Source organism: Gopherus evgoodei, chromosome 6 (genome assembly GCF_007399415.2).
Source record: "Gopherus evgoodei ecotype Sinaloan lineage chromosome 6, rGopEvg1_v1.p, whole genome shotgun sequence".
NCBI classification, from domain to species: Eukaryota; Metazoa; Chordata; order Testudines; family Testudinidae; genus Gopherus; species Gopherus evgoodei.
This window is the reverse complement of record NC_044327.1, coordinates 117,514,372-117,535,615: the sequence shown is the minus strand read 5'-3', so window position 1 is coordinate 117,535,615 and position 21,244 is coordinate 117,514,372. Positions and strand designations below refer to the sequence as shown.

The window sequence follows — 21,244 nt, the reverse complement described above, 5'->3', positions numbered from 1 at the left end:
GTCTGGGATGAGTGGGCCATACACAGAGATTCTATCACTGAAAGGAAATGCCATGTTAACATGACAGGAAAAAAATAATCTAAAGCTTTTAAAGATCAGTTTTTGAATCTGTATTGGCTTTGCTTTGCTTTACTGGTATTTTTATTGATGGAGCCCAAGCTATCACAGCAAAACACAGTGGCTTTGTGGCTAGAATTGCACTCCAAGCCATTTGGACCAAGAAGCTTTGGTGCCAAAGACAATGCCGGTGGAACTGGAAAAGGTACCCAATGAGAATGTTTGCTATCTTATTGGAAGAAATGGGCACTCAACATCAGCAGCTTCTGTTCCATAATGAAATTTGTTGGCTTGCATGTGGCAAAGTTTTAAATAACTTGTTAAAGCTCAGAAAAGACTCCAGTATTTTCCTTGCTGAAAGTGGTTCTGCTTTGCTGAATGCTCCAATGATCAGCATTGGCTTACTCTGAACTCTTCTCTCCAGGGACAGCACAGAACATAGATTTCTCAACCTGGGGGATTGCATCTCCTCCTGGGGAGGTCAAAAATAGGTATCAACTGGTTGCAACCTCTCTGCTATTCCTATGTTGCTAAGTGAGAAGGAAGCGCCAGCCAGATGGCCAAAGGATCCTGGGATGGTCCTTGTGACAGTCAAGGTCCAGACACTCCAATGGGAGAACTCAGCAGGTTTAAACCCCAAAAATGAGTAGTCAAAGCAACCAATTGCATACTGCATTATTGTATTATAAAACTATATTGAGTAAGGTCTTTTATGAACACTTGTAATGTTCTGAACTTGATGGCCATTATGAGATTAATATAGACTGTGGTTATAACTTTATGTATTTGGATATAGAGAGAAAATTGATACATAATCAGTGCTCATAATCAGTGGTGCAGTTTCACCTTCAGCTTACAGCAGGGTGGTGGTCAGTAAGGGGCTGCCTCCTCAACTAGATAGATGAGACTAACTCCAAGCACCTAGCTTGGTACAACCCAGGAAGAGACAACTGATGGGCCATTAGAGTTAACGAGAAGACATTGAGACAATTAGGGATTTCCCCACTTTGAATATCTATAATGAAGAAAACACAAACTGCGAACCCTTTTAAAATGGAAGGGGTTTGAAGTGAAAGGCAATCAGAAACTGAGGGCCAACCTCTAGGTAGGAGATTGCCTATGAAACACTGGATCCCCTGTTCACTTAGGGGATATATTGAGGAAATGTGCAAAGGCAACAGGTAACTTGTATTAGAAAGCGGATCATATCTAATATAGGCTGTGTCTACAAGTAAAGAAAAACCCGCGGCTGGCCCATGCCAGCTGCCTTCAGTTCACAGGGCTCGAGCTGTGGGGCTCTTTCATTTCTGTGTAGATATCTGGGCTCAGATCTCTCACCCTACAAGATCCTAAAGCCCATGCTCCAGCCAGGAGATGCGGGACTGGAAGGGCTGTTGATGTCGCCTTTAAAGGCATAACTAGGCTGGCAGAAGCCAGGGTAAGATGTTGTGATTGTGGGCTGAGTACTAGTGTCAGGGATCTGAGCCACAGCAGCACAGTATTTAGGCTCCCCTCGGTTACAGGGCAAGAGGTGATAGAAGCACTCACTGGCCTGGGTGATCCCCCAAACGTCACAGTTCTGGTGGTGAAAAGGGGATCCCAGAATCGAGACAGTTGAGAACTACTGAATTACACAATAATTACTGCATTTAATAACACGATTTGAAGACTAAAATCACACCACACAGAACAGAGAAAATCAGATACTAAAGATATCAAGTAGGTTTGTTCATGCTACTGGAAAGCTTTATTACAGAGAAAGATAACTTAAGACTTGGAAAACTTACAAGCAGCCATTGTTTGAAATGCTGACCTGGTTTCATCCTCAGGAACAAAGAGCATCACAAGAGCCTGTGAGTGACTGGAGGGAATGTCATGATTTCTTTTTTTCTGAGTTTCTCCCTCTTCAGTCCCAATCACCCCTCACATTTCTGCAGGACTGAAATTAAGGTAGGTTGCATTCCTGACTATCCATCCCAATAGGTTTATTTAAAATATCTCACCTTCTCTCTTCACAATCAAACCAAGATAAACACTATGTCACGTGCATAGGTTACTTGCATCCTAAACCTCCTACCAAGAGATGACTTCTCTGTCCTTTTGAAGTTATCCTCAACTTTTTTAGTCTGTTCTTGGCAGCTGTTGCAATAGCTACTAGGTTTGGGCAATTAAGACCTGCATAGACTTTCAGTTCTCGGGAACAAAGTCATTGTGGTGGATGTCACTTAAACTTATAAAAACTCAAATCTGCTTAACCCTTAAACTCTAACCTGAGCCTTAAGGCCTTACTCAATTAGCCACACTGCATACACCTTTGTTCTTTATTTCTGCATACTACTCATCCAGTAGCTCCTCTCCAATATCCCTTCTAACTACTCTCTCTTTCCTTCTAGTCTCATCTTCACATCTTCTTTCATTCCACATCCTAAGCTTAGAATGCCATTGTTTCCCTTCTTCCATATGACCATCCTCCATTCACATTCCCTTTTAAAGCACTTTTGTTTCACAAAGGCTTTCAAGAATGATTTTCCCCAACAAGCCCACAGGACTAAGAGACAGAGCTTTCATCTGGTGTATTATGGGCCATAACTATTTCGTCTGTGTCTAGTTTAGACCATATATTCACTGAGGCTGAGAATGTATCTTCCTTTCACACAAGAAGACCGACCTGACCAAAAAGACCCAGCCAAATGCAGTCAAGTGGACTAATGAGTGTCAGAAGGCCTTTACCCAGCTTAAGGCAACACTCATGTCTGACCCTGTGCTCAGGGCCCTGGACGTTGACAAGCCATTCCTAGTAACCACAGATGCATCTGAACGTGGTATAGGAGCAGTTCTCATGCAGCAGGGACTGGATCTCAACTTCCATCCTGTTGTGTTTCTCATCAAGAAACTGTCTGACAGAGAAAGCCACTGGTCAGTCAGTGAAAAGGAATGCTACGCCATTGTGTACGCCCTAGAAAAGCTACGCCCATACGTTTGGGGACGGCGGTTCCAGCTACTGACCGACCATGCTGCGCTAAAGTGGCTTCATACTGCCAAGGGGAACAACAAAAAACTGCTTCGATGGAGTTTAGCTCTCCAAGATTTTGATTTTGAAATTCAACACATTTCAGGAGCTTCTAACAAAGTAGCTGATGCACTCTCTCATGAAAGTTTCCTGAAATCCAGTAGTTAAAAAGTGTTCTTAAAATGTAGAAGTCTGTTAGTTATATACTTAGTAGTATATGTAAAGGTGCATGTGTTGTATTAATCTGGTTATTTTTGAGTTCTAGGAAGAAATCGCTGCCAGTGAGATTCCTCACTGTCTGTGATTGGGGGGCGTGTCATAAACAGAGTGTTAAGGGTTAATGTCTCTTGTACCTATAAAGGGTTACAAGCAGGAAACTGGACACCTGACCAGAAGATCAGTCAGAAGACAAGATATTTTTAAATTCGGGTGGAGGGAAGTTTGGGTGTGAGTTCTTTGTTCTTCTCTCGGAGGGTCTGAGAGAGACCAGACATTACTATAGGCTCTCTAAGTCTCTTTTCAAGTAGTAAGTAAAAAACAGGCGGTTTAGTTTTTTTTTTTTTCATTGTTTTACTCTATTCGCAATTGTGCTTCTGGCTGGCTAGCTTTTATATGTGTAGTTGTTGGGACTATTTTGATTTGTATTGGTACTGAGGGGAAGGTCTCTTTCTGGTGTCTGTAAGTTATAGGACCCTGTAATAGTTACATCTTGAAGTTACAGAGATAATTCTTTACTTTTTCCTTTCTTTTATTAAAAGATTTCTTTTTAGAGAACCTGATTGTTTTTTCTCTGTTTCTCTTGTTCTATCCCAGGGGATTGGGATAACTCACCAGGACGGGTGGGGAGATGGGAGGGGGAGAGATAAAATCTCTCTGTTTTCCTTGGGCTTGTCTACATCAGAAAGTTGCAGCGCTGGTGAGGGAGTTACAGCGCTGCAACTTTGAAGGTGTACACATCTGCAGGGCACCACCAGCGCTGCAACTCCCTGTTTGCAGCGCTGGCCGTACTCCCGTTTTGTCTCGGGTGTAGAGGATCCAGCGCTGGTGATCCAGCGCTGGTAATCCAATGTAGACAGTTACCAGCGCTTTTCTTGACCTCCGTGGAAGGAGGAAGCCTCTGGTAATCAAGCTGGTTTCCTTTCCCGGTTTGCTCTCTCGGTCCCGGAGCCACCCAGCAAACCGCAGGGAAGGAGACCTGCTTGCTCGGGGTTCCGGGACCGAGAGAGCAAACCGGGAAAGGAGACCAGCTTCGCCGCGGTTTGCTCTCGCATTCCCGGAGCCACCCAGCAAACCGCAGGGAAGGAGACCTGCTTGCTCGGGGTTCCGGGACCGAGAGAGCAAACCGCGGCGAAGCTGGTTTCCTTTCCCGGTTTGCTCTCTCGGTCCCGGAACCCGAGCAAGCAGGTCTCCTTCCCTGCGGTTTGCTGGCTGGCTCCGGGACCGAGAGAGCAAACCGCGGCGTTCCCGGTTTGCTCTCTCGGTCCCGGAACCCCGAGCAAGCAGGTCTCCTTCCCTGCGGTTTGCTGGCTGGCTCCGGGACCGAGAGAGCAAACCGCGGCGTTCCCGGTTTGCTCTCTCGGTCCCGGAACCCCGAGCAAGCAGGTCTCCTTCCCTGCGGTTTGCTGGCTGGCTCCGGGACCGAGAGAGCAAACCGCGGCGTTCCCGGTTTGCTCTCTCGGTCCCGGAACCCCGAGCAAGCAGGTCTCCTTCCCTGCGGTTTGCTGGGTGGCTCCGGGACCGAGAGAGCAAACCGCGGCGAAGCTGGTTTCCTTTCCCGGTTTTGCTCTCTCGTCCCGGAACCCCCCTTGAAGCCGCCCAACAGCGCTGCAGTGTGGCCACATCTAACACCACTTGCAGCGCTGGTTGCTGTAAGTGTGGCCACTCTGCAGCGCTGGCCCTATACAGCTGTACTAATACAGCTGTAACAACCAGCGCTGCAAAATTTAGATGTAGACATGGCCCTTGAATCTGTTTGCCTCTTTGTGGAAGGGAAGGGAGATGCTTCTCTGTATGGTGATTTAAGAGGATAGATCAGTATTTCAGGATAGCCCAGGGAGGGAAGTTCTGAGAGGGGAAAGGTGGGAGAATGGTTTATTTCTCCTTGTTTTAAAAACCCAAGGGTTCTCGGTTCTTGGGGTCCCGAGGGAAGGTTGGGGAGGTCAGAGTGCCCCAAAACACTATATTTTTGGGTGGTGGCAGCCTATCAAATCTAAGCTGGTAATTAAGCTTAGGGAAATTCATGCTAGTATCTCATTCCTGGACTCTAAGGTTCAGATTTGAGAAAGAATGCAATGACAGAAGTGCTCTACACTGTATGTATTATAAAATAAATTAATAATCATAATAAAATACTCATTTCAGACAAACGGCTCTTGCTGCAAAACTGAATCTCAAGGAGGTGAATTAACAATTGATCTTTTCACTCCCAGACACCATGGGCAAAGTTTTGGCTCTCAGTGTGTGCAAAAGAAGATCAAAGTTGGATGAGCTGGCAATTTGAGGATTAGGGGACTCTAGGTGGTGAAAGCCAGCCCTATATCTTCCCCTCCTGGACCCTCAGGGTAGGAGGCATAGAGTGAGAAAAGAAACCATTCTTCACTTTTGTGTCCGTCCTATATATGCCAGATTTCATCCTCTTCACTCATGGAGATGGAGGGAACAGTATGGCCCATTGTGTTTTGCTCTCAATTTTCCAGTGGTCAAGATAAGAGGAGCAATATCAGATATACCTCATGAGCACTAGGTACATATATTAGTAAAAGGTCAGATGTGATTAAACTGCCAGTGACCAAAATGGATAAAAGCTTTAGGTTACAGAGGAAGGAAACTGAAGATAAGGAGATAAAAATACAGAAGAATCAGGAATATTTTGGACTGGAATGTGCTGGCTAATAAACTTCTATAGCAGATTTCATCAAAGATTTGCCAAGCAGTTTACAAAGGTAGATACTATAATTATTTTTATTATGTTATGACCTACACTCACAGAGATCTGGGTCCCTTTATGCTAGGCATTGCACAAGCACATAGTAAGGGACACTCCTTGCCCCAAGAGATTATAATCTAGATAATCAAAGGAAGTACTGTCACCCTATTTACATATGGGGAACTGAGGCACAAAGAGGTTGTGACATGGTCAAATTAACACCACAAGCCAAGCAGAGTGAGGAACAGAATCTAGATCTTCAAACTACCAATACGATGCTCTGGAAGCTAGGTCAAATTGACAATATGGAAAACAAATCCAGACTTGAAACTTGAAATTGGCATGAGTTCCTGAAACCATGAAAACAGGAGAAGCTGAGATATTCTTTAAAAAGGGCAACACAAATGTGTTGTGGAAAGATATTTTGTACATGCTATGTGAAATAGCATACCGATTAACCTAGGAAAATTGATTAGGTAACATAATATTAGGTAAGTATAGAGTGTGTTGGTATGAAACAACATTCTGGGACTTGTATACTTATTTAAATCCAATTTATTGGGGTTCAAAAATGTTATTCCACCCCAAGTTACAAGTTTGTTCTCTTCTTGCAACGAAACGTATGTACAGCCCCCAATGGGAATAAGGGCTCAGCTACACAGTGCTGATAAAGAGCTTTGAGATCATAAGATGAAAAGTGTCATTCATTCATTCATTCATTCGGCCAGACTGGGGCTTGCTGTCGAGGCCAGACTTATATGTTTTCTTTCCCCCACAGCCACTGCAGTGTTTCTGAATAAAGACAAGGCAGATCATGCACTGTCTGGAATGCACCTTGTCACAATAGAGTGAATTTTTAAAGATGACATTTCAGCCTTAACTCTGAACTTCCTGACTTTGTGTTTAACTCAGAACCTAATATTATTTGAACTCCGATTATTTTTACAGTTTAATTGCCTTCGCTTTCAAAATCAACCATCATTTTCAGTAAAAGCAAGAGACAACGTATTTGTTACAACCGATCGCAGAAATTTTGTATAAGAGCATTTATATATTCAACCAGCTGAATCTGCTCCCCAAAATCCTTTGTAACCCATCGTATAAATAATAGTGAGACCAATTTAATACAAGTATTTTAAATAGAAAGACAATAATATTTTCATCCTATCAGCTAAATGCACTGTAACCTATTTACCTCAATTTATAAATGCATATTGTTTATCCAACGTAACATAGCCATCTAGGCTAATGTTGCAAGGTGTATCACATACATATACTCCGATCCTTTTAAAAGATGCATTATTCTTTAGGGATGACAATGGCTTGGATTAAATCTATAAAGTTGCAAATGATTTCTCATGATATATAACAATGTATAGCACAAAACCAAAGTCATATTTATACAAACACACTTATGTTATGCATCTCTAAGAATCTTGTTATATTCTTGTCACTGAATATTTACATTTAATTTATCACATATTCTGATTAAGTAACACTTTGTACAATTAAAGTATTTGGGAGGGGAAATGAGTGGGGGAGGGTAGGTTTGCGGGTTTGGTTTTGTTTACTGTATACCTAGTAAAACACAATTTCAAATTTCACAAACTTAAGGGGTATAGTTCACCTTAAGAATTATTTGGCCTATAAATATTATTTAAAAAAAAACAGGTTCTATGAGTGTTTAAATGGTTAAGTATTTCAATAATATAAAATAGAATTTTTAAAAAAGTGTTTGAAGGAGGAAGAGGTTTGATACGATTGTGCAAAAAAGTCAAATGCTTCTGGTTCTTGTGAGTTCAGAATCTAACCAAAGCAAACTTTCACTGCAGAGTTTTAAGACTTTGACTGTAGAGGTTTCTAACAGAAACACCTATCAACCTTATCTCCACAGTGAGACTAGACTGCAGGCAACATCATAATAAAACTCTCTCCTTATGACAAGAATACAACAGTATCTGTAATTGTCCTGAGGTGGTTAGCTGTCTACAGTGAAATATTTTTAATTCATAAGAAATTATGGAAAATTTTTGTATGACAATGATTAAGCAAGTAGAAAACAGACACTATAGCACACAAATAGATTGTGTATCAGAAAGAAATATGCAAAATTCTGAATCCTGGAAAAGGTTAATCGTTAATTTTAATGATAAGATAGAAAATACAGCACTGCATCTTTAAGAATTTGTGCCTTACGGCAAAAGTATGTCGCTTTTACAGCACAAATCTATTCTGCCATTCCAGAACATTCAAAGATACATTCTAATGTATTTAATATTATCCATATTATGTACTGGCTTGCTTCAAAATGTAAACAGCTGTGAGGAATATATCATGGAGGTTGTCATATAAGCTATTAAAAGCTAAAGTTTCATCTAAATTAAATCCACGGCTAACTTCAAGCATAAAACCACTCATAAAAACCTTTGGGGGGAATATTAACTATTTCTGTAAAGGGCCAGTAAAAATACATAGCTAAGTAAACTTTAAAAATAGGTATAGTGACATTTTAGTAAAAAATGTCTATTACTAGCAACTTTTGTTTTCATAATTTCCATATTTCAACAATAAAATGATACATATTCATATATGTCCAATATCACAAACAACACAATAATTGGAACATTTAAATGAATTGTTCCAATTGTAGCAATGTTGGTCCCAGGATATTGGAGAGACAAGGTGGGTGACGCAATATCTTTTATTGGACCCACTTCTGTTGGCGAGAGAGGCAAGCTTTCAGATTTACACAGAGCTCTTCTAAGCTTCTCTCTCTCACCAACAGAAGTGGGTCCAAAGAAAGATATCATTACCTCAGCCACCTTGCCTCTCATATTTAAATGGTGATATTCATAGTCTTTCCCTTTCAGATTTCAATTTTATTATTTCTAAGACGAGTAGTAATGAGACTACAGTTTCTCACATTCACAGGAGTAAATGAGCCTCTTTAAAACATGTTAGTTTGTAAACTTCAATTTTAATTGGGTTTACAATAAAACAAAAAATCCATCTCAGATTGATATGTTAATTGTTCAGATATTTGGCTAGATTGATTATCACTTAACACTGCCTAACTACTCACATTTATAGATATGGAAATATGGTTATGATGTGAATAAAGTTGTCCGTTTTTCAGAATAAGATTTTTTTGTTTACAGCTATTGATTGAAAATCTAGCCATATATTTTTTAGCACAGATGTAAGGCTGTATCCACATATATAACAGTGCACCACAAACAAAACGAATGGGAAGGTGCAGAGAAAAATATAATTCTTAACCATACTAAAACTTAGAAGCTATACTTATTGTAATACTTTATTGTCTCTATTAAGGTATTATAAATGTACAGTACATTACACTGAGATAAATACTTTTAAAAGCTGTAATACACATTTGTTAAGCTTTTTTCAGTAAAATAAAAGAAGAAATGGAAGAAGACTCTATCAATGTTGGCAGATGAGAAAAAATCAAATGAAAGTTATTTGGATCACATAAGAAATGATTATATCAGCTGAAGAGACTTTTCAGTTTTTAATTGCCTGTGATATTGATGTCAAGGTAAGCACTGAAAAAAATGTATCTGTTTATCTGAGATAGTATCCATATTCCCACAAAAAAAAATTAATCAGGATATTCATTACAAGTATATATCATATTTGGTGTGAGGAGAGAGTGGGAATCAGAGTAATTATTGACTATATCTTTATTTATTAAATAACCCATAAGGCCTTTGGCAACAGCTGGATTCCACTAGTTGACACCTGGTATCACACATGTAGGCAGCTACTGATGCAGTTACTTTTATAACTCTAATTCAGGTACATCAGTAGAAAATAAAGATGTTCTCCTGTATTCTGGGTTGAGACCCATGTAATTTCTCATAAATCCTTTCCATAAATCTCTTTTAAAATGCAAATCCATAAATCATCATAATACTGACAAAGAAGTTAACCAGGACGTGAAACTAATGCTCATTCTATTCAGAGCCACGTACAGGTAACTACCCAAACTTAAGGCATCTTTCCAGCGCTCTCTTTGGAGTTTCCCCTGCTGAAAATCAACATGACCAAGACATATTTGTCCTCATCGTGTAATTAATCACTTCAAAGTTTGGTCAAGTGACAAGATTTTTAGACTATCCTTACCTTGTCTACAGTCTTTGTTGATAAATGCTCTATAAGCTTGGAATTGGATTCACTTATAACCACTTTTGATCAAACAAAGGAAAAGAAAACACAAACAAGCTTGGCAGACAAGCAGTACTTACTGATGATGGTAAACCTGGAGGAACTTTCGAACTTTCTTTGTTTGTACTTCTGCAAAAAAGATAAAATGCCATTGTAAGACACGTTTTCTTTGAAATTTGCAGAACAATAAGCTACCTGATAATGCTTCTTACAGCTTTAGTCTAGACTTTTAGCATTTTGGTAAAATAAATGGACACCATTGCTACTTACTGAGATCAGGGAAGTTTGATGGAAAGTTGCCGGGAAAGAGTGAATGTGTAGATTTGGAGTGTTAGAGAATTTGTTCCCTTCTTAGATGATTTTGTTTTAAAAGGACCCTTGTGTGTGCAACAAGGCAAAGCAAAGGATCAGCTAACATTAAAAAAAAAAACCATTTGTATTGCCAGCTGGAAGTACAAGCATGCTCTGTCGTTTTCAGTTAGATTATTGCTTTACTATAAAATGTTGTTAAATAAAATGAAACGTCAATCGTTATTTTTTAATGGGGAAAAAAAGCAAGACGAAGTAACTCACCCATGGAAGTACTGTGAAGAGGCCTCCTTCGGGGGTTATTGCTAGCATACTGATAGTACTGAGAGCCAGGTTTGGTGGGTGAGAGAGCTCCTGGGTTGCCAATATCCATGTCACCTCCAAGGAGACTTTGCTAAAAAATTTTAAAATAGAGATTGTGAAATCTAACTTTCCCGGCCACTAGCCATTTCTTATTGCTTAAAATAACAATGTAAAGAAACCTGCATGAAGCAAACTGAAATACTATTTAAGAGCCTCCAAGATTTTAAAGTACACAGTACTAAAACATTTCCAGCTAAAGGTCTTTCCCTTTGCTAAGGATGCTTTATGGAGTAAATTCTTAAAAAAAAGAAAAGAAAAGAAAAAGAAAACAACCTAGAATTACTTACATTTGAAGCAAACTTATGCCTTTTTATGCAAATACGATCATTGTTTAGCACAAACTTTTGAAGCTACATTGAGGAAATATATTTGAATACAATTCATTTTCTTCACAGCAGACAAAATGCGTCTGTAAACATATTTTTTGTTAACAAAAAAAACTTTATCCTGTTGCTAATATTATGGTTCAGTGTGTATTAAAATAACTACACTGACTATCTGCATATAGCAAAGACTTTCACGTCTGTGCATGAAATATACAAAATATACATGCCAGTACACAATATTTAACTAAGATGTAAAAATAAAATTACACATTGCTAAAAAAAATTGGCTAATTTAGCAAGTTATTGGAAAAAAATAACCCCAAAATATCTAAGGCTATTGGAGAGCAGCAGCAGTGAAGGACTTTTAAGTCTATCTAGTTTATGTTTGTATTACAACTAACAAGATGCACATCCACAAATGCAAGATTTACTCAGTAAAGAAAGGAGTCTAGTTTCTATGAAATAGCAGGAAACAGTATCTGACCACAATAAAATTTTAGTCTTTAAGACAGTATGAAAGAAGAACATTTTTCTAAGAGTAAGATTCTATTTGCTATAAACTACGTTGAAACTTACCCATAATATATAAATCCCCTGATTATACTCTGCATTGAACACATTGTTCTTTTAATTATTCTGATATGCAATAAAACAGGTGTAGATACTACCATTTATATTAAGAACAAATTTACCATTTAATAAAGAAATTTTAAAATTAAGTACCAAAAATCTAACTTTATCGTTACTTGTAATCAACTTTTACTGACTGAACTAATTACTGTACTTGATAAAGTACAGAATGTGTTTTCCCTAATCTAAATTCTAATCACCATGTCACTCACAACAGACTTAGTAATGCTTCACTAACACACTATTCACATGCAAAATACTCTAAATAGGCCAATTATGACTCTGCCCCTGTTCCCTGGTTAACCCGCTGAGAACTGAAAAATTTCACAAGGCAGTCACCAACTAAAACAAAGGCTCCTTGTTTTAAATTAGACAGTCTTTTTGATTCCTAAATAGCTCAACAAAGTGGCATGTCTTCTAATGAAAGCAGTTGGTCAAATATGACCCACGAACTGGAAAATCAGAAATTAAAACATCCTTATTCGCTAACTATACTTCTAGAAACATCCAAAGATAACTTTTGATTCTATAAAACTATCTTACTTTTATTCCAGATGAGCAATGTGTACATAACTAATGGGTTATCAACAAGTAATCCTTGATTGATTCTATTTTAGGGCTTTTTACATAATGTGCTGTCTAGCATTTGGCTTTATAGAAATTCCAAAAGGATGTAATTTACACAGGTTTTAAAAATGTGAGAATGTCAGTCTCAACTTTCTTGTGGCTAAAATCTTTACATTTAGCAATTATTTAATATACACCTGTGGTGACTATGCTCTTTTTGACACACAACTGCACTGACAAAAATGTTTGCAAGTGAGTTGAATAATGGCAAAGAAACACATACGAAACTGACTGAGTTATCAACTCATTCTGAGTATACTATTGAAACAAACATAATTTTATTGAATGTCTTTTATTGAATAATTCATTCTGGAATGAAAGACTGCTAGTCACAAAAATCCTACTCACCATGTATTTTTTATCATACATACATTGGTCACATAAAGACAGACATGGATTATCCATGTGTCTAGTTGTCTGAAAGATTTAACTCACAACCAGCCTTAGAGCTTTCTACATACAATCCTATTTGATGTAACTGAATTTTTTTTAAAGAATATACATAAAAATGGAGTTTGAATTTTTGTACAAATAAAATGAATCTTGGTTACTCTAAAATAATATGCACACATTATATTTTTTTGTTTTCTTCATTAAAAGACCTGGAAAGGTTGTGAGATCTCTATAGACAGAAAACTTAAGACAACTATATTGGAAATAAGGAGTGATAAGAATCTTAAAAGCAATCCATGATTTTTTTTCTTTAGTCGTCTTTTTATAATGATTACTAACTCCTTGGTACCAAACGCTTGATGACATAAATCTACAAAGGTAGATAATAATATATGGATTATATATAAAGCAGCATTCTGGTACTCTGGACACGTGTGAACAGAAATATGCAAAAGTTTAAGAAAGACTGCAAGAATGGACTTCCAACATTATAATACCGCCTTGGTTGCTTGTAGGGTTTGATCATTCAAGGAGTCGATGTGTATATTGTTGGTATATGAATGTGCATTACCTTTGCATGTACAGCATGGTCACAATTACTACTACATATTTTACCATCAATAATTTTCATGTAAAGTAGGATGTTATAAGCAGCTTCTTATCTATAATAAAGATCAGTCTTTCCTGAAAAAGCATTGCTGTCTCTTAATGAACTTTCATCATCATCACATAGACTAATTTCTTCTTTTTTTAAAGCCTTTGTTTTTCACTGGGACAACAAAGTCATTCTTCAAGGCAACAAAAATATGCACTTTTGTGCAGTTGAGGAGGCCTCCCTAAACACTCAACTGTGGAAAAATAAGATATAAATATATATGTATTTATTCTGAGATGCAGGTAAATAGAACAAAGAGTATTTATTATTGTTCAGCCTACATGTCACATTATTAATAGCCTGCAACAAAGGGAACAAGAAAACATTTACAAACCATGAAGCCACAGATTACATATCATTTAAGGCTCTTTGTCCATATTTGCCCATAAGTGTACGAATTATTAGGCATTCAAAATTCATTTTGCCATTAAGAAATGATGGACTTGCAAGTTAAGTGTTACATCTGTCAAACTCCTCTCCTGACTTTAGACAGGGTTAAATGGTTGCATGTTTTCCATTTAGAGCAAGCTAATGTTCTGATGTTATCTTTGTGTCCCACCAGCATACTACCCAGGAAACACAGGAAACAAGATGCTGCATATCTTTGAGCTAAACTGTATAAATCTTACAGACATATTCCAGCAATTTAGCATACTCTGTGCAAATCCCTCCCCTGCACCCCTGCTGCCCTTCAGAACTGTATAGTTTGTAGTGTACACTGAATTATCAAAAACAAAGAATGTAACACTGAATTTTCCAGTCAGATTTCAAAATTGAGTTAAAAAAAAATTACAGAAGAAAAGAAATCTCAACACAGCAAAATCCATTACCAGATTCAGACATCCAGCAGTTCCTTGTCAATTTGGATTTTTGTTTGTTTGTTTGTCACCTGGAACTCGGTCTGTGTTTCTAACACACTCTCAGCCCTGTCTTCTTTTAATTTTAGCCAGGAAACCTTCACTTTATCCAGAAAATGAAATCACAAATTGAGTTTTTTAAAAAGAAAAAATTGTATTGATCAAAACTGATTAATACCTAAATGGTAGTTTAAAAAAAATTGGACTGCTTCCATCATACAGCTGAAACTTTGCTTTTCAAACCTAAATGATTTTTTGCAACCAAATAATTGTTTCACTTTAATCATTTTTTAAAATGTATGGGTGGGAAGTAGATTTCTGAAACTATTATATTTACCCTTAATTACAGATACAAGTAAGATTAGAATAGGATGAGTGCAGCCTTTTATTAATATATAATTAATTCAGACAAAAGGAAAATGACCTTGAATGTTGTAATCTGGGGGTTGGGGTCGAGTCGGGGTGTTCCTCCACCATCACCCCACCACAGGTTAGGGAAAAATATCTGCAAAAAGGCACTTTGCTGGACTTCCATGTATTCTGTTTTTCGTCACTCTCCATTACATTGTGATCAGATATCAAACATGACGAGATCATGGGGGATGTTTTAGAACAAAGAAAAACAATTTTAGATGAAACCAGATTAAGCTCCTTTTCTGAACTATTGCCAAATGCTTGAGAGTTGAATCCATGTTGGAGTATTCTAGTGCTTGCACAGCTGCAATTCTATTCTACGATCACAAACCTATGTGATGTATAGTGACTGGGGCCATATGTTCCCCAGCACAGTAAGCAAAAGGGTCTAAAGGTTCAAAGAAATGTCAGGAGGGACTGCAGGGAGGGGAAAGGTGACAGCACTATAGTATCTTTCTTGTCATGTAGTTGTGTAAGACTCTCCATACCACTTATGTGATAGTGCTGCCATGTGGCACCGAGGATCCTGTGGCCAAGCCAGTGGTGGAGACCAAGATAGGAACTCAACACATTATGCTCTTCAGGTGAAGAAGCATAATTTAGAGATCAAGTGCATTTTACAATTCTATTCTGAGCAGCATGACAGGTATTTCCACACAGTGCATAAGGACCTATCACTGCAGCCAGACAGCCTTTGTGAAAAGTATTATTGCAACTGGGAAGGGTGGGGAAGAGGAGTTCAGAACAGTGTTTAGCTGCAAAGGAACCCTGAGTCCACAGGACTTTCTCTAGCAATTCCTGTAGATCTCCAGGTAACCTAATCCAATAATACGTGACCTCTTCTTCCAACAGCTTCTGGCTTGCCACTCCTTAAGTAGAACAGTGTTGTGGTCTCAGTCCATATGATGCAAGGCAGGAAGAGGAACACAGACCTTTTCTATGGCAAATTGACTTGAACAGATAATAAGCCTGAAGTGCTGAGGACATAAATGCTGAACTATTATTAGTAAGTGCACACGCACACACACACGCGCACACAAAAAATCATATATATATGTGTATGATTAGATTATACACACACACACATGACTATACTTTTATTATAACTCTTGCATATCATGTATCAACTTAAACCAATAAAAAGATAATTTAATAATAAACATAAAATTAGAGGAAAACACCTTCTTCATGTAGAAAGAACACAGTAACATTATTTTTCAGGATTCTTTCCACATTCTTTTTTGTGAAATCTTTTAGGAAGATTGATGGATCTGCCTAGCCTTTAGGAGGAGGAAATGAAAGTCTGTATTTTTCCACCATGTTTTGCCCTTTGTCACACTCTTACTGTACCTATGGACTCAATTTGCAAGTTTTGAAGTGCTACCTGCAGTATTGAACCAAGCCCACTTTGCAGGCCAGTGAGGGACGAGGAGCACAAGATCATAGCCACACTTCCTCCCTACTCCTTTCCAGGTGATTTGATCCATGAAGGAGGAAGGCTCAACTCCTTGTGGATGCATCCCCTACACTACTATGCATACATGTATAGAGCAAGAACAATCTAATTGTTGTAGAGTGTTTATACATCATGGAGCAGTAGATTATGTGTAGTTATGACCTTTTTTCAGAAAAAAAAAGCAAGGAGAGGGGGTATGCGATTCTCCTTAACATGAAAAATTTACATTTTTCAGAACCTTTTCAATCCACATTTTCAGCAATGGGATTTGGCTCTTATGTGCCTGTAGTGCGGCCCGGCCGTGCTTTGTCCCTCAGCGGGGCTGTGGGGGATCCCACCGCCTCGCTGCCAATAGTCTCCCCCCAGCCCTCGGTCAGGGTGGGGCAACAGACACAGCGTCAGTAGGCTCAGGCCCTCAGGCTGGGCTAAGCAGCTATAGTCTTACCCCAGCCCGAGGTCAGAGCAGGGCAGCAAACACAGAGTTAGTATGCTCAGGCCCTCAGGCAGGGCTGAGCAGCTGTAGTCTTAACCCCAGCCTTAGGTCAGGGTGGGGCAGCAAACAAAGGGTTAGTAGGCTCAGGCCCTCAGGCAGGGCTGAGCAGCAGTAGTCCGATCCCTAGCCCTAGGTCAGGGAGGGGAAGCAAACACAGAGGGCTTGTCTACATCAGAAAGTTGCAGCGCTGGTGAGGGAGTTACAGCACTGCAACTTTGAAGGTGTACACATCTGCAGGGCACCACCAGCGCTGCAACTCCCTGTTTGCAGCGCTGGCCGTACTCCCGTTTTGTCTCGGGTGTAGAGGATCCAGCGCTGGTGATCCAGCGCTGGTAATCCAATGTAGACAGTTACCAGCGCTTTTCTTGACCTCCGTGGAAGGAGGAAGCCTCTGGTAATCAAGCTGGTTTCCTTTCCCGGTTTGCTCTCTCGGTCCCGGAGCCAGCCAGCAAACCGCAGGGAAGGAGACCTGCTTGCTCGGGGTTCCGGGACCGAGAGAGCAAACCGGGAAAGGAGACCAGCTTCGCCGCGGTTTGCTCTCGCGTTCCCGGAGCCAGCCAGCAAACCGCAGGGAAGGAGACCTGCTTGCTCGGGGTTCCGGGACCGAGAGAGCAAACCGGGAACGCCGCGGTTTGCTCTCTCGGTCCCGGAGCCACCCAGCAAACCGCAGGGAAGGAGACCTGCTTGCTCGGGGTTCCGGGACCGAGAGAGCAAACCGGGAAAGGAAACCAGCTTCGCCGCGGTTTGCTCTCTCGGTCCCGGAACCCCGAGCAAGCAGGTCTCCTTCCCTGCGGTTTGCTGGCTGGCTCCGGGACCGAGAGAGCAAACCGCGGCGTTCCCGGTTTGCTCTCTCGGTCCCGGAACCCCGAGCAAGCAGGTCTCCTTCCCTGCGGTTTGCTGGCTGGCTCCGGGACCGAGAGAGCAAACCGCGGCGTTCCCGGTTTGCTCTCTCGGTCCCGGAACCCCGAGCAAGCAGGTCTCCTTCCCTGCGGTTTGCTGGCTGGCTCCAGGACCGAGAGAGCAAACCGCGGGGAAGCTGGTTTCCTTTCCCGGTTTGCTCTCTCGTCCCGGAACCCCCCTTGAAGCCGCCCAACAGCGCTGCAGTGTGGCCACATCTAACACCACTTGCAGCGCTGGTTGCTGTAAGTGTGGCCACTCTGCAGCGCTGGCCCTATACAGCTGTACTAATACAGCTGTAACAACCAGCGCTGCAAAATTTTAGATGTAGACATGGCCAGAGTTTGTAGACTCAGGCCCTCAGGCAGGGCTGAGCGGCATAGCAGGTTTCGGCCTCCTCAGGCCAGGGAAAGGGGGAATCTGACACCCTGGGAAGGGTGGCAGGCGGGTCGCAAGCCCTCCCACTCCACTGCGTCCCCATGCCGGGGCCTTAGCAGCCTCAGAAACTCGCTGCTGTCAGTGGGGATCCTGGCCGCAACACACTGACATTGGTTCTGGCAGTGCTGCAGCCAGACTGGGGTCAGCTGCCCGCGGGCTACTTCCACTCTCCCCCTCGTTAGGTACCTGAGTCCTCGTAGCGTCCCCAGCGGACTCAACCACCATCGGCTCCTCTGGGTAAGTGTGCGAGGGTGGGTTCGGCGGCTCCTCGGGGTAGCTGGCCAGAGGCAGGCTAGGCTCTTTCTCAGGGTAGCGGGCAAGAGGCAGGCTCGGCCCTTCCTCGGGGTAGCGGGCCGGAGGCAGGCTCGGCCAGTCGTCCTCGGGGTAGCGAGCATGGGGCAGGCTCATCTGGCCGGGTGTGAGCTCCAGCTGGCAGTGGCCGCAGATGTCTGGTCCCGGCGGTGGCTGGGCTCCTACTGAGCTCTGCAGGTCTGCTTTTATACTTCCGGGTCTGCCCCGTGACCTCTGAGGGGCGGGCGCAGGACCCAGTGGCTCCGTCCACAGTGGGGTTGGGGAAGGGCTGTCCCTCAGCGGGGCTGTGGGGGATCCCAGCGCCTCGCTAATCCCCGCCCTCCAAGACTGACTCCCATCTGTCAGGGTCAGCCCTCTCTGCTTCCCCCAGGCGGGACAAGAAGTCTGCGTTAAGATGGTTCTTACTGGCCCTGTGGCGGATGGTAAAAGCATACAGCTGTAGCGCCAGATACCACCGTGTGATCCGCATATTATTATTCTTCATCTGAGCTAACCAGTGAACCACGGTGTGGTTGGTGACGAGTATGAAGGGGGCCCCCATAAGGTAATACTGCAGGGCGTCACAGGCCCACTTTACCGCCAAGGCCTCCTTCTCGATGGCGTAGTGCCGTTCTCACGGAAACAATTTCCGGCTTAGATATATGACGGGATGTTCCTCACCATCCACTTCCTGGGACAGGACCGCTCCTAGTCCCACCTCTGAGGTGTCCATTTGGAGGATGAACCCTCGGGAAAAGTAGGGACTGTACAAGATGAGTTTGCGGCAAAGGTAGTCTTTGAGGACCTGGAAGGCACAGCCACACGCTGGGGTCCACTCTACCCGTCGGGGACTTGTCTTGGTCAGAAGTCCCGTTAAAGGGGCTGCAATGGACGCAAAGTCGGGGATGAACCACCGAATAGTAGCCCGCCAGTCCGAGAAACTGGCGCACCTGCCGTTTCATGGTGGGGGGTGGACATGCGGCTAGGGCTGGGACCTTTCCCACGAGTGGTCTCACTTGTCCTTTCCCGATAGTGTACCCCAGGTAGGTGGTCTACTGCAACCCGATACGGCACTTCTTTGGATTGGCAGTCAACCCTGCGGCCCGTAGGGACCACAGGACCACCGCCACATGCTCCGGATGGTTTTCCCAGAGATCGCTGTAGATGACAACATCGTCTAGATACGCAGACGCATACTCTTGATGTGGACGAAGAAGGCGGTCCATGAGCCGCTGGAACGTTGCAGGGGCACCATGGAGACCAAAGGGCATCCGGGTGAACTGGTAGAGGCCCGAGGCTGTGGCGAATGAGGTCTTTTTGCAGGACGCAGGGTCGAGGGGGATTTGCCAGTATCCCTTGCTTAGGTCAAGGGTCGTAAGGAAGCGGGCCTTGCCTAAACGATCCAGCAGCTCGTCTACCCGTGGCATCTGGTACGCGTTGAACTTAGAGATAGAGTTGACATGCCGGAAGTCGATGCAGAAGCGCTGGGTGCCATCCGGTTTGGGAACCAGGACTACGGGGCTGCGCCATTCACTCTGCGACCGTTCGATAACGCCCAGCTCTAGCATCGCCTGAACCTCTTCCTCGATGATCTGCCGCATCCGATAGGGTAAGGGCCTGGTTGACTCTCGGATCACCACCGCTGGCTCAGTCTGGATGGTGTGGTGCTTGAGGGGTCGTGCAGCCTGGCTGGGCAGTGAAAGTTCTATGGAACGCTTGTAGGAGGCACCTAGTTTGTTTCCGTTGCTCCTCCGTTAGTGACGCCCCGAGCTGGGGTGTCGTGGGGTCTTCAGGCAGCGTAACCCTAACTCCAGCTCTGGCAGACAGAGGTTGATCAGGAGGCCTTCTCAAGAGCCAGGGTTTCAAGAGGTTAATATGATACCTCTGGGTCTTCTTCCGGCGGTCTGGCTGATTAATCTCATAGGTGACTGGCCCGACCTTCCGAACCACCTCATAGGGCCCCTGCCAGCGGGCCAGTAGCTTGGATTCGTTGGAGCGCAAGAGAAGCAGCAACCGGTCTCCAGGTTGGAACTTGAGAGCCCAGGCCTCCCGGTTATAGGTCTGGGCCTGAGCCTCCTGCACCGCCTTCAAATTTTCTAGAGCTAGCGTCCCAGCTCGGGTGAGACAATCCTGAAGCTGGAGGACATATTGTAGAAGGCCCTGAGTGGGTTATGGGGTCTGTTCCCAGGTCTCCCTCATGAGGTCCAGGATGCCCCTCCGACGCCGGCCATACAACAATTCGAAGGCGGAGAATTTGGTGGAGGCTTGGGGTATTTCACGGATGGCCAGGAGTAATGAGGGGGGATCAACTGGTCCCATAGGCGCAGGTCCTCAGGAGAGAACTTGCGAAGCATGTCTTTCAAGGTGCGGTTGAACCGCTCCACCAGGCCATCGGTTTGCAGGTGGTATACTGAGGTGCGCAGCTGCTTAATTCCGAGGAGTTCACAGACCTGCCGCAGCAACCGAGAGGTAAAATTGGTACCCTGGTCGGTAAGGATTTCCCGGGGCAGGCCCACGTGGGCAAAGACCTTGACCAGTTCATTGGCAATGGTCCGTGCCATGATGCTCCGGAGTGGGACAGCTTCGGGGAAGTGGGTGGCATAGTCCACAATGACCAGGATATAAAGAAACCCGGCCCGGCTTCTCGGGAGGGGTCCCACCAAGTCCATCGCCACCCGCTCAAATGGCGTCTCCAAGATGGGCATGGGTATTGGGGGCTGGGGCCGTCCATGAGGGAGCAGCCAGCTGGCACTCCGGACAGGAGCTACAATAGTTCCGCACCTCCTGGTGCACCCCGGGCCAGAAAAACCAGGACAGAATTCAGGCGAGGGTCTTTTCCTGGCGTAAGTGCCCGGCCACTGGGACATCGTGGGCAAGCCTCATTACCGCTCGTCGGTGGCACCAAGGCACCAAC

The 21,244-nt window shown here is 43.1% G+C and overlaps 1 protein-coding gene across 1 annotated transcript in view; it reads right to left on the bottom strand.

The window, feature by feature from the left end:
• TCF4 (transcription factor 4) overlaps window positions 1–21,244 on the bottom strand; it is a 326,213-nt gene that overhangs the window by 112,366 nt on the left and 192,603 nt on the right. The window contains 3 exon segments of the mRNA XM_030566724.1: window positions 10,262–10,284; window positions 10,287–10,310; window positions 10,755–10,884. Coding sequence (XP_030422584.1) covers window positions 10,262–10,284; window positions 10,287–10,310; window positions 10,755–10,884 — 177 coding nt within the window.